The sequence below is a fragment of the Onychomys torridus genome, chromosome 4 (genome assembly GCF_903995425.1).
Source record: "Onychomys torridus chromosome 4, mOncTor1.1, whole genome shotgun sequence".
Lineage (NCBI taxonomy): Eukaryota > Metazoa > Chordata > Mammalia > Rodentia > Cricetidae > Onychomys > Onychomys torridus.
Genome location: NC_050446.1, coordinates 126,930,941 through 126,945,138, shown reverse-complemented (window position 1 = coordinate 126,945,138; position 14,198 = coordinate 126,930,941). Strand labels below are relative to the sequence as shown.

Below are 14,198 nucleotides of genomic sequence, written 5' to 3'. Positions count from 1 at the left end.
CAAGACGCTCACAACCGATGTCGCTGGCGCCAGCGTGCGTTTCCCCTGTTGGAGCCTTCCGTGAGAGAGTGAAACTCCCAGAAGCCACTGTGCAGAGAGTTTGGCTGGTGAGGAGGCAGCTGTGCAGCCAGAGTGTGGACTCCCAGGCTGGCTCTGTTGACTGGGTGCATTGAACGAACTTAGCAAGCCTTAGTTTCTTCATTTCCAAAGTAGGTGATGACTGGCCCACTTCAGTAGAGACACGGTGTGTGAGCCTCTGCTTGCCATATTTGCCACGAGGGAGGTGGCACCGTGAGCTGCCATGTCATTGCTAAAGATGAAAGCTCCACCAACACACATTTGCCAGCCATCAGAACAGGGTGTCTGAGGTCCCCACTGCTGTGCAACACAGGCTCATATGTGTGAGACACACACACACACACACACACACACACACACACACACACACACACACACCACATGCACGCATGCACATACATGACTTTCTATTTAGCATATGCCAGTTTTGTTGTGAAATTCTTCCTGTCGAGCTAGAGACACACATGGTGCCAACTGGCTTCTGAAATTCCTGGGCATTTGGTGGTTGCTTCTCATAAGGCTGAATGAGCCCCGGGCATAGGTACAACTTGTGCTTTATCTGGAAAAGAGGTGAAAACTTGCATCCAGACAGAGACTGTGCAAAGGCCCTGAGGTCAGAATGAACTGGGTGTGTTGAGGCTAATGGAGGAATGAAAAGCCTGGAAAGAAAGGATGTAAAGGGAAGGCAGAAGCTGGGCTGAGGCTGGGTTTGGGGGAATTTGGTGACTACAGGCAGCGGCAGCTAAGTTGAGACTTTAGTCTGAGGCCACAGGAAGTCCTGGGAGGGTTGTAAGGGGTGTGTGTGTGTGCCCGGATCTGATTTGCATTTTTAAAAGATTACTCAACCACTCTCTGAGAGACCAGAAGAGGCAAGCCATGTGTTGACAGCCGCCCAAATCAGAGGCAATGGGATGGCGGCTTGGTAAATGAGAGGGCATGCGATGGCGTGGTTTGGAGTGCCAACAAGGGGGGGGGGATGGAGTGGCTGGCCTTGATTAGCACACGTCCTCCAGCTGTTCCCCATGTGTCCCTCGCTGGGGAGTTTTGCTTTAGTCACGGGAGGAGGAGGCAGCCAGCAGTAACACTCATTGCCGCCCTGCCCGCCTTTCTGCTGGCATTGTGGGCCGTGTTTACCACCTCTGATGAACCAGGGAAGCCAATTAGGAAATACACTTATCTCGGGTCCCCACGCAAATCGCTCATGACAAGAACACAGTCTCCTCTCAGTGCGGCCTTCCCTCTGTTTGATCTGCACCACCCGAGAGTGGTGGGTGATCTTCAGATAAAAGTGGCTTTGACTTGGACTCCACCATTGAGGCTGCCACTCCTGTCAATGCTGCGGGCGTCAGCCCTGCAGACAGGCCATCCTCCAGCTTGGCTCACATGCCCAGCCTGTCTCTGTGTGGCTTCGAGCAGGGGCATGGAAGCCCTGGTTCCTATACCATTCAATAGAATGCTCTGGAAAGATGGATGGAAATTGATAATCACACTGTCCACTCTGGTGGCTGCTAGCCACATGTGGCCAGTGGACATTTAAAATATGCTGGGGTGGGACCTGGGGGCTCTTCCAGTCTTACTCTGTTGCTGTGATAAAACACTCCTGCCCATTATTGAAGGAAGCCAGGGCAGGAACTTGGTTGGAGCAGAAACCTTGGAGGACCACTGTTTGCTGGTTCACAGGCTCGCGCTTACCCAGCTTTCTTACATAGTCCACAATCACCTGCCTAGGGAATGGTGGTGCCCGCAGGAGGCTGAGTCCTCCTACAGCAATGGACGATAAAGATAATCTCCACAGACTTGCCCACAGGCTGATTAGACCTGGACAACCCTTCATGACTCTCCCTTCTCAGGTGACTCCAGGTCACATCTATTGTGATAGTGCATGTGTGCCGCTGGGGGTCATGCTAGGCCATCACCCCAGAGCCTTTTGTTTTGTTTTGTTTTGGATGGAGAGTGACAGGAGATCCTGCTGAAGTTCAATGGAACTTGTCCCTGGTCATAGGCTCTTCAATTTGCAAATATAGGAACAGAGGTGGGGGTGGGATGGGGTGGGGTAGGAGGGGAACAGAAGGATCAAAGAGGATGCTGGCAAGTGGCTAGAACTCAGGACCAGATTCTCAGATCAGCATGTCTTTGCCTTTTGTTATTCAGTGTATACTTAACAATCTGTTCCTCTTGTGCCGTGGAGTATGAAATCAGCGTCCTCTTTGGCCACTCTTGCTGTCTTGGATTCTTCTTCCTCCTTCCCGGGGGGGGGGGGGGATCACAGCATAGTCTGTGTGGGGTGATTCATTCCACACCCTTTTCTCTTGCATCTACAAATGTATAAATAGATAGATAGAAATGTTTTGTATTGTTTTATAAATTGTAGGTTTTGACACTTTTTTCCCTTAAAAAAAAACAACCAACACATTTATTTATAACCACAGCTTGCTTGTGAATGTTGGAGGAAAAGCCATGAGAGTTGTGGGTCCTGGGGAGCAATTCTGGTCATCAGGGTTGCCAGCACGCCTTACCCACGGAACCCTCTCTCTGCTCTCATTCCCCACCCCCAACAATGTATCTTGGATCTTTTGGGGTCAGTCCATGGAATAGACTTTTTGAACTGCTGTGTAGAGTTGCGATGTCCAGGCCCATCACTCTAGTCCAGTGTGTTCTGTTCGTCTACAAGCTTTCCTGCGCTTGCCTCCCGAATGCAAGAGGCCTCTCCAGGTTGTGTGTTGATGGGCGCATGACTGGGTCATGGAGCATCTATTGTCAGATTTGTGTGCTGCAACTCCAAAGCTCTTTTGTTTGTTTGTTTGTTTTCCGAGACAGGGTTTCTCTGTGTAGTTTTGGTGCCTGTCCTGGGACTCACTCTGTAGATCAGGCTGGCCTCAAACTCACAGAGATCCACGTGGCTCTGCCTCCCAAGTGCTGGGATTAAAGGTGGGCACTACCACTATTACCTCTCTCGATAATCACTGGAGTTGTGCTTTTCTTCTGTCTGTCTGTCTGTCTGTCTGTCTGTCTCTCTCTCTCTCTCTCTCGATAATCACTGGAGTTGTGCTTTTCATCGTATTTATTTTCATATCGCTCTGTTCTCTAACAGTTTATTTGCATGTGTAGATTACACGTACTAGTCGGTGTCATTATGGCGTCTCTACATTTGCACAGTGTGTTTTTATCATATCCACCCTTGCTGCCTCCTCCTGTCCCTTTCACTTGGTCCCCTCCTGCTCCAAACCCCTTGGTTTGCTTCCGTATTTGATGACCCAGTGTCATTAGTGCTGTGTCCGTGGAGCATGGGCACCTTGTAGAGTCTACACTGTTGAAGAAGTGTCTCTCCTTCCCCCAACGGCTGCTAGCCTCCTGCAGATGCTCAAAGAGGAGCCTGCCGCCACAAGTCTCCCCTGCAGCCTGGCAATGGATCCGGAGGGCGGTTGGGGGAGCGCCTTCAGGTTCTTCTCTGTTCTCACTTTCCCAGCCCTTTGCCAGTGATTAAGACTGTTCTATATTGTTTCTGTGGCTGCTTAAAAGTCATATACATATATGATTTTATGCATATGAGTATTTTGCCTGTATCTGCCACATGTGTACCTGGTCCCTGTGGAGGCCAGAAGAGGGCATGGGACCCTCTGGAACTGGAGTTACAGATGGTTGTGAGCCTCCACGTGATGCTGGGAATCGAACCTGGGTCCTCTGTGAGAGCAGATAGTACCCTTAACTGCTGAGCCCTCTCTCCAGCCCCTTAGCATCCATTTTAGAGGAGATCCATGTGACCTATTGGGACAGCTGCTCTGGCTGGATACCAAAGCTGCTTCTGGTCATGCAGCCATCCAGGCCACACAGTAACCCCACACTCTTTTTCTGGTCACGTACTCCTCTGATCTTCTCCGATGGTCAGACTAGAGCAGGCTGCCCCCCCCCCCCAAATAAGAAGAAAGAAAGAAAGAGTTTGTTCTTCTTCCCTTAGCTCCATGGCTACATGGAGAACAAGCCCCTGGGCCTTCAGATCTTCATTGGGACGGCTGACGAGAGGATCCTTAAGCCGCACGCCTTCTACCAAGTACACAGGATCACCGGCAAAACCGTCACCACCACCAGCTATGAGAAGATTGTGGGCACCACCAAGGTCCTGGAAATCCCACTGGAGCCGAAGAACAACATGAGAGCCACGTAAGGCCGCGCGCGCACGCGTGCACGGGACGGGGCTTCCTGAGAGAGTAAAACAGGGCCCGAGTGACAGATGGGGGCATCTCTGTGAGGGTGCCACAACAGCCATGGCTGAGACTGTCCAAGCTTGGCGCCACCCATTTGATTCTTCTATTTAAGAAGTGTTCTATGGAAGCTGGCCATGGCAACACACACCCGTAATCCTAGCACTCGGGAGTGTGCATGGAGGCAGGAAGCTCTGGAGTTTTTAGCTAAAACCATCGTTTGCTACATATTGAGTTCCAGACCAGCCCTAGCTTCATGAGACCCTCCCTCAAAAAAACAAAACCCAAGATCAGTGGACCTAAAGAAAATTTTCAATGACAACACAGGTCATGTATGTTGCACTTCTTTCTACCCATGACCAGAGCTGACACATGGCACACATGTGTCAGCACCAGAGAACCTTTATGAGGAAATAAACTCAGGCCTACAGAAAGGCTGTGGGAGGTAGGGCACGAGATCACAGGGCACTAATTGTGCCGTCCCCACTGCTAACAGAGTCCACGTTCCCTAGTCTTCGCCTGCCTTCATCTCTCATGCTATGGCCCTGAGTCCTTTGAGACACAGTTGATCACGCCTTGGCTTTTAGAGACCTTGGTGTGCATTTCCAAAGACCAAGCATGCTTTCTTGTTTGGTAAATTCAAGAGACTTTGATACTCTGATATTTGTGGAATAGCCCTGGCCAGTTCCACCAGCTGCCTACTTGAGTTTTTCTGGTGCTTTTGAGAATAGAAACTTCGATGAGAAAATTTTCTCTAGAGAAAGTCTCTACTCAGGAGATGATCTAAGTACTCTTTAAAGCTTTTTCTTTTTTTCCTTTTTTTTTCTTTTTCTTTTTTTAAAATTTGACCCCTCGGTATACCATCCTGGTTATAATACCTAGGAGAATTCAGCAATTCCCCACCCTGGCTGTCGGGAGGATGTGTTAGGTTGACCACCTTAGGTGGGTTTGTGGGTGATCGTTTCTGCTCAGTGAGACAGTTCTTATGACCTGGCCTCTCCTCTGTGCAGCATTGACTGTGCAGGCATCCTGAAGCTTCGAAATGCTGACATCGAGCTGCGGAAGGGCGAGACAGACATCGGCAGAAAGAACACACGAGTTCGCCTGGTGTTCCGCGTGCATGTCCCGGAGCCCAGTGGCCGCATCATCTCCCTGCAGGCAGCGTCCAACCCCATTGAGTGCTGTAAGTCAGAACTCGGGGCTGGGAAAGGGGCCACACAAGAGTGTCCACCCTGGGCAGGTGGCCTTCAGGAATCACGGGACTTGCAAAGACATACAGTTGGTTTGTGGTGACCAGGAGGGCAGAAACTATACTGAGGGAGGCACTGGTGTCCCCTTCTATTTGCTTTTGTGGAGACTTTGGTGACTTCGTGGGAAATAAAAAAAATAAGGACAGCTTATTTAAATAGTTTAAATATTGCGTTGGTCTTCTGAAGTGCAGATACATTTGCAATTAAGTCCCTGGAACACCCCCCCCCCCTCTTTCCTTTCATCCTCCGAACAAGGCTCATGATCGTGGCATTGGCTTTGCACTGTGCCCCTACAGATGCTGTGGGAAGCACCTGGCTGTGTTCTCACAGCAGCTTCGGGCCACTGGCTGGGGCCATTATACCCATTTTACAGATTTGAAGACTGAGTATCCAGTGCCCATGCCCAGAAGAAGGGGGGCTGGGACTGGAACCCTAGAACCATGCAGGCAGTAGTGGTGCTCCAGCCTTCCTCCTGTCCCTGCCTGCTGACAGAGGCCTGTGTAGAGTCATGGTCAGGGGTCATGCCAAGTGTGGGGCATCCACAGAGCAGTAAGACATTCTCTGTACCCAAGAAGCTTATAGTCTAGTGAGGATAAGGGCCCACCCCCACAGATGGTTATAAAGTTAGAGAAAAGTTACAAGCCTGGTATGGACTTCCTAAGAACTTTGGGAAAGATGCTGAGCACAGCACATGGCTGGGCTTTGCCAGGCTTCACATGTGCACGTGTGCAGTACTGGAGATTGAACCCAGAACCTCATGCATGCTCAACAAGTGCTCTACCACCAGGCTACCTCTCCAACAGGTTTTTTTCTCCTTTGAGACAAGATTTCTATGTGTAGCCTTGGCTATCCTGGAACTCACTCTGTAGCCCAGGCTGGCCTCGAGCTCACAGAGATCTGCCTGCCTCTGCCTCCTGAATGCTGTGATTGAAGGTGTGCACCACCACCACTTGGCTCATCTCCAATAGTTTTAAAACATTTTTTTAAAATGAAGAGAGGGTCTTGCTGAGTTTCCCAGGCTGGATTTGAACTCTCAACCCTCTTGCCTCAGCCTGCCGAGCAGCTGGGATTATAGGTCTATGCCACAGGGTCAGGTATCTGTTAACATTTTTGAAAGTTCAGTCTTTTTTTTTTTTTTTTTTTTTTTTTTAACAAAGAATAAAGGAGAGGGAAGTAAACATTGTTTCAGGGATAAAAACTGTTCATTCGGCTCTTCCAGTCTGCCTTTAAGGTAACTTTATGTTACAATTATGTTTCAAGTTACAGTGCTTTCAAGACCTCTCATTTGTTACTTTACTGGCTTTGTGAAAGCTGACTTCGCTGTTAGCTGTGGGTGGGACCGAGAGAAGAGGCTGAGTGGGAGCAGACAGGAGGGTGCAGTGGAGACTGGGGACCAGAGGGGACCCTGTCCTTCTCAGTAGGCAGCCGAGAACTGACAGCAGCCCATCTTCTCACATGGAAACAGGGTCTGTATGGCCAATTACATTTTTAAAAGAGTAAACCGGAACAAAAAAATTCCTGGCTTAAACTGGCAATTGGGGAAGGCTAAGGCTCAAAGGTAGAGTTTGCTCTTAGCACGCAGAAAGCCCTAGGTTCTGGCTTCCCTGGAACATTCACGGGCAGTGTGGATTAAAAAAAGACAGTAAATTCAAGATACTCAGAGAGCCAGGCAGAACCTTCAGGAGGCTTCTACTTATCTGGGTGGTCTTGAGCCGTGAGTGGACAGAGGAGAGAGCAGGACCATGTACTGTAAGAAAGTACAGAAGGACTGACCACCAGGGCCAGAAGCAAGGTCAGAGGGCACAGGCAGTACTAATGGGAACTAGGGAAGGACCAGCAGGAGCCTACAGCTTGGCCAGGCAAAGCTGGGGTGCTGGAGAGCCTTTCCTCAGAGCTGGGAGACAAGAGCCACCGGCAGGGAAGGAGAGACCCAGGGTCACAGCCACCTTCTCACCCCTGTTCTCTGTCTCAGGAGCCACCCCTATCCTGTTTGGTTTCGAATGTCTCAGGATTGTTCTAGAAGGAAACACAGACTCTTCCTTCATGGGTTTTGGGGGTGCTGAGCAAACAGGGCTCTCCTCTTTCAGGCAGGCAGCTCACTTTCAGGGTGGGACTGTGGTGGGCTGCAGGGTAGCGGGCAGAGGATGTCTGTCAGTCCCCCGCCCCCTCCTCAACTCAATGTGTCTGATGTCACTCGGTGAACCACACACCTTCAGGAAAGTTGTTAACGCATCCAAAAATCCTTTGAACCTTGCAAATCTGTTGGTTCCCCACCTGTTTCAGCCACCTCATCTTCCTCCTTCTGACAGATAAGGAGACCCAGCCTTTCTTGGTAAAGTGATTCACCATTTTACTCAGTAGCAAAGCTGGAGTTCCAAACTTTCTAGTTCTGTAAACTACTTCTTCTGGCTTCTAGGATGCAGTTTTCCTGGTGAGCCACCCTCAGCTGCTGGCCAGTCACTGTCTTTCTGGTCCTCTCTAGGCTCTGTTGCCCGATTTGTTCTAGTCTTGACCCCTGTAAAGGCACTCCGTGCGTGTTAGTTTGGCTGATTGGCTTGTTTTATAGCCTGTAGGGAGATAATGAATACATATTGACAATTAGTGACTCACACCTGTGGACACAGACGGGGAGGATAAATATTTATTGTCTAATTGACTTTACACTGTTGGGGAGGATGAGCTGGTAAGAAAAACAGTGGGCTGGTCTGTATTTACAAGGCTAACTTATTTATTTTGGAAAGGCGCCCCTGTGCCCCAGCTCGGGGGAACAAGCGCATGTTTGTGAACATGCTGGTGGACACTGCTGTTTGGACGGTGGTCTTGTGACCTGTTGTGGTTCTTCCTGCCCGACCCCAGCCTTGGGGGCCCGCAGCTCCCTGCTGTACAGCCTGGCATCTGTGTTTCTCAGTGTCAGGGCATTTCCCAGGCTCCTGCTCAGTGGCCGCCATGACTCTGCCTCTGCAGTAGGGAAGCATGGCTTCTCCCTAGACTAGATCTTGGGCTGTCTGAGAGGTTGTCATGCAGCGGCTTTAAGCCTCAGATATTTGTGCTTCCCTAGATGTGGGACCAGAGCGTGCTGTGAGGTGACTGCTGGGTTGGGGGGGGGGCACACCTCACGCATGTCTCTGCAGTCCCCTCTGTGTATGCATGGCTCAGGTTTCTGCCTCTGTCTCCTCGGGGTCCTGTCTACATCTGTGGGTGTCCTCAGGTCTGCCACTGATGAGGACTTGGGCCCCATCTCTGCTCTGGTTCTGGTCTCACTCAGTTTTTAACTTGCTCACATGCAAAGATCCCGCTTCTGAATGAGCCCATTCTGGGCTGTCAGGTGAGGCCTGGGGTCGGGGTGGGTGGTCACTGTTTAGCCCTTTCTGATGTGGTCCTCCACTTCTGGATGCTCCACGGTTCCCAAGGGGCCGAGTCTTCCTCCTCTTCCTCTTAGTTTGTTTGCTGACTGCTCCACACAGGTGGGTGCTCAGGCTTGACTCATGTGGGTCAAAAAATGCATGTACATATGCATATATACATATACACAAACACCATACATATGCATGCACAAATAACACACATAATATACACACATAAATAACACATGTGCACACATGCATGTATGCATATTCACACATATAAACAATACTAATGCACAAACATATGTATAAAGACCTACATATACTTAATATACATATGTGTATATACATACATAGCACGTGCATGCTTGTACATGTGCATATACATAGAAACACATGTATATATATATATTTACACATGCCCACATGTACACTCATATACACACGCACATACATATACACATATAAACAACCCAACATATATACATGTATATATGCACACATACACACTTAAGTACTTACATATATACATGTACTTGTTCACACACATTCACACACACAAATGCATATATACCTATGCACGTGTACACATACACATAAACACATACATTTACATGTATACATATGCACACAAAAACACATACCTATGCACACAAAAGCATGAATAAATACATATATGTGTATATATGTACACACATAAAACACATATTTACATGTGTACATACACACACAAAAATACATAAACAAGTATATTTGCACATGCATACACATGCATACACTAGTACATACACACACACACACACTGTCTCCATTAGGGTGTGGTCTTAGAAGCAGACTTAAGGAGGCCCCCAAGAGTCTGAAGAGGATGCAGAGAACCTGTGACGTTCCCGGCTAACTCCTCACTCACAGGCTCCTGGTGGAGAAAGTGTCACTAAGCCCAGAGGCCTCTACGACTAGTTAGGACATTGAGGAAGTGGGGGAAGAAGCCTTCAGAGGCTTCCCAGGGGTCACGAGGCAGCCTTGACATTTGCGGACTCTGTCTGTGACGCTCCACAGCCCTGCTCAAGACCTGTGGATTCATCTTCACAACCACAGCTCAGGAAATGCCTAAAGCAATTGTGCGCCAGGCTCTGCCCACACAGCATGCACCATGGATTCACTTTGTTCCTTTTGCAGAGTGGGAGGAGGCCTGGGCTTGTCTCTGACATATGCGTTCCCATCGAAGTGTAAGAAACAGGAGGTGCACCGATGTGTCCTTTAGTTGAGTGACTTGGCAACGACGGACACACTTGTCGCCACCATTCCAACCAAGGCACAGAGCGCTTGACTCTGTCAAGACCCTCTCAGCCCCCCCAGCTGCTGCCTCTCGCCAGGTGGCACAGAGAGGCAGTCACAGATTGGCTGTCTGTCATCATGATGGGCGTTAGGCTCTGCGCTTTGTGAAGGACTGAGGCGCAGGCTGTGTGTTTGGGGTCCTGCTGTTTTCTCGCGGTATCTGAGCCTGTTTCTGCTACTTGATTGCAGTTTGCCCTTGTGGATGGCTGAGCAGTGCTCAGTTGCAGGAATCCAATGGCTTAGTTACCAGCAGTGGGTACTGGCCTGTCCCACAGCGTGGGTGTCAGGGTAAAGATATCAGCACCCCTTTGTGGACAAAGGCTTTCGTTTTTCTGGTAAATACCCTGAGAAAGTGTTGCTGGGTCCTTGGCTATCACACATTCTCGCTTATGTATTTTTACTTCCCACTGAAGAGTGCTTGCGTGTCTCCTTTGAGAAATTTGTACCCTGGGAGAGGGCACACATGCCAGGCCTTTGTCAGCCTCTGCTGCCCAGGAGACTTGTCAGCAGCGACCAGAGGCCACTTTGAGCAACAGCAGGGGCCACGGAAGGGTAGGAAGAGTTTGGAATGGTGGTTAGGAGACTGTTCAGGACCCAGAGGTCTGGGTTCAAATCCAGCCTCTCCCAGAGGAGTTACTTAATGACCCATGCCTCGTTTGTTTTCCCTATCTTTAAAATAGGAGTAGTTACAGTGCCCCCACTTGCTGGTGTGTGGTTAATGCAGGTGTATTACAGGACAGCATGATCATGATCACAGTTGTAACCCTCCCCTATACTGATCCAGAGTGGACAGGTCCCCTGCGACCATCCCTGGAGCCCTACAAAGCAGACTGGATCACACCTCTGGCTGTTGCCACATCATCACAGGGAGACCACAGCCTGGGAAACAGCAGGTGCACGTGAGATTTCAGCAAACACAAGCTACCTCAGGAAAGCACAGTGGGCCACACACCCTGCCACTCAGGAGAAACCAGGTTACCAGTGGGGGAGGAGTGGGTAACCTGGCAGAAGTTGCCAAGAGAACTGTTTTGCTGGGAGCCTGGACCTGGGTGGATACACACACACACACACACACACACACACACACACACACACACACACACATTCTAGTCCTTTCCTGATCCAGCCACCTGGGAACAGGCAGGCAGAACCACCCTTGACAGACTGCCCACAGTGTGCCCACGGACTTGCGTGTGCCAGCTCCTCTCCAGCCTCATCACCCCATCGGCCCCTTGCTTCCTCATCCAGAAATATTGGGACATATTTGCTGAGCACTGCCATGTACCAGTGAGCCAGGCAGGCCTGATCCTCAGAACCCATCCCCTCAAAGGCTGAAGGTGCTTCCTGTACCCCTAGCTTGCACAAGAAGGAACTAAAGCCCTGGATCTCTTCTGTGTTTCAGTAGCATGGGTCCCTCAGTGACCAGGGAACCCATCAATCAACTGGGGTTCATGCAGCCTCTGGGGAGAATCTTATTAAATGCAGAGATGTTTGAGAATGTCCATGGCATGGGAAGGAGAAAAGTCAAGGTCAGGCCAGGAAATACAAAGAACAGAGTGTAGTCTCGAATGGGTGCCATGTGGATAGGGTGATCAGGTAGGAACCTCTCTGTAGGGTACGTGCTGTCCCCCTTTCTATATGAGGAGGCTGAGATCTCCGAGGTCACATGGTAGCACAATCCTCCCTAGAGGAGAAGCTTCAGGGAAGTCGTAGTGAGTGGTCACAGTGAACCTGGGGCTGAATACAACAGCTCCCTCTGGCCCAGCCTGGATCTACTGTGCCAGGCTGCCATTCCAAGACAGGGCCCTGGGGTCCTATAATCAGGGGTCCCACACTCAGGGGAGGCCAGTTTGGGCCAATTGACCATTGCTGGGGAGGCAGAGGCGCCTCTGGCCTGTACTGGGTGACAGCTTCCCACAGTGTTCTCCCAATGGCTCAGTCTGAGCCCTTCATCCCGGGTCCAAATCCTTTTTGTCTGCCCCTATGACACACAAGCTTCCAAGTGTGTCCCTTGACAGAATGTCCTCAACTCTGCTTCTTGGGCTCATGACATTTAGCAATAAAAGTAAATGCAATTAACACCCGTGCAAAGAAAGGCCCAGAGAGATGGAGGCATTTGCTGAGGCCCCATGCTAGCTGTTGTCAAGCTATAGTTGGGACTCTGTAGCCACGTTGCAGCATCCTTGTACTGACAAAGGGCCCTTATCTCTTAGTGCTATGTGCATCGTACAATATAAAAAACATACTTGTGACATGCCAGGACCCAAGGTCCCCTCTGTGGCAGTAATTGTCCCATGCTAACAGAATCCTGGCTCTGCAGAGACACCTTCCCCAGCCAGCCTTTCCTGTCTCCCTCTAGAGGCTCCTGGGCAGAGTTTGGTTTTGGCCACTCACCCCTGTAGGCGTGGGAATGGACCCGTGAGTTTTCCAGAGCTCTGAGGTGTTCACTGCTTGGCTGCGGGTCAGCACTGGCACTGGGAAAAATGAACCACTGCGCCCGGTGGATTCAGAACTTGTAAAAATACGGGACCCCGAGACAATTTATGAGGTGCCAGAAACTGGAGGGGGCAGCATCGAGGCCCGGGCCCACTCGGAAGCTTAAGCCGGAGCCTGGGTTCGGATCGCCCCCAAGCTGGAGCCAGTCCACCAGGGTGGATTTGAACCCCGGACAGCGTTTGGTTAGAGAACTACAGTCAGGAGCATTTGGATGGCTTGGAATCTCTAAAGAGCTGAAGGGAGCTCCAGGGGTTGATGGGAGCAGTGGGGCGTGGGGCGGGAAGCCCAGGAGACCCAGGACTTCCGGGAGCCCCCTTCTGTCCTGCCTGTTGTTCCAGTTAGCAGCAGTAGCTGGTGGAAGTTACATCAGGTAGAACTGTGGGCCTCAGGAGGGTGATTCTAGCTGCCACTCACCTTCTCTCAGTTCCTCATTTGGAGGCTAATTGGACTGCTTTGCTTTGCTGAGGGGTTCTCCAAGGACTAGGGTACTGCCGGGGAGGAGATCCCCTGTCCTCAGGTGGCCTCTGCCACGTGGAACTGAGCCCCGCAACATGTGTGAGAAGCCATGTAAGAAGATGGGCAAAATACATACTTCTGGCCTCTGCCTAAGAGACAAGGGCCCTAGGGAGTGGCCAGGCTCCTCTGGATTTTTATTAAACACTGCTTCAACCTTATGGCATTGCAGATTCTGGGAGGCCTCTTTAGGAAGCCCTTGTGCTTAGAGTCAGCAAACCTGCCTTAGGGTCGGGAGTCTCTGAGAAGAATTGAAGACCGTTGGTGTGAACGCCTGGACCACACCACACTGGTGTCTCCTAGGAAGCTGCGCATCCCGAGCCCATGCTGAGCTCAGCACTGAATGTTCCTGCATGCTGAGCATGCGTTGGACAAATGTCACCCACCCCGTAAAGGGAGTCACTGTACCAAATAGTGGACAGTAGTGCACATTACATCTTATTAAGAGGTTAACTTAATAACTGCCACAGACCACATTAAATTTGTCCTGTAGTGCCCAGTTCCTTTTCTATGTTGAGCTTTTTTCTGGCTGGTTAATATTCCGAAAGGACATGCCATCTTTTGTCCCTCGCATACCCACCTGGACACTGGTTGAGATGAGACAGCTTGGCAGCTGTGCTCTTGGTGTCTTTTGTGAACACGGCATCTGCATGAAGCTTACCCATGAGGCAAGCACTGTTATGATGCCACAGAGTAGCCCTCTGAGACTCAGGTGAATTGACTTGTCCCCAGAGTCATCAAGGCAAAAAGTGGCAGATGCAGGATGCCCCCCCCCATCTCCTACAGCAATGATGACTGCGGCCATCTGGGATCTTTAGGATTGTCTTCTAAATGATCACAGCAGGGACCCCCCCCCCCCAGGCTCTTAAGTCAGAATCTCTACAGCTGTCACTCTTAGGGGTGACTTTATGTCCCTCCTTCCCCAGAGGACACCAGCCATGTGTGCACACATTTTGGGGTCTCGTAGCTGGTAGGTGGGGGCA

At 50.4% G+C, this 14,198-nt stretch overlaps 1 protein-coding gene across 5 annotated transcripts in view; it reads left to right on the top strand.

Moving 5' to 3' along the window:
* The window catches only part of Nfatc2 (nuclear factor of activated T cells 2), a 128,853-nt gene that overhangs the window by 65,915 nt on the left and 48,740 nt on the right, over positions 1–14,198 (top strand). For all 5 annotated transcript variants that reach the window (XM_036184682.1, XM_036184684.1, XM_036184680.1 and 2 more), the window contains exons 4-5: positions 4,034–4,236; positions 5,288–5,460. In XM_036184682.1, coding sequence (XP_036040575.1) covers positions 4,034–4,236; positions 5,288–5,460 — 376 coding nt within the window. The remainder of the gene's footprint in view (positions 1–4,033; positions 4,237–5,287; positions 5,461–14,198) is intronic.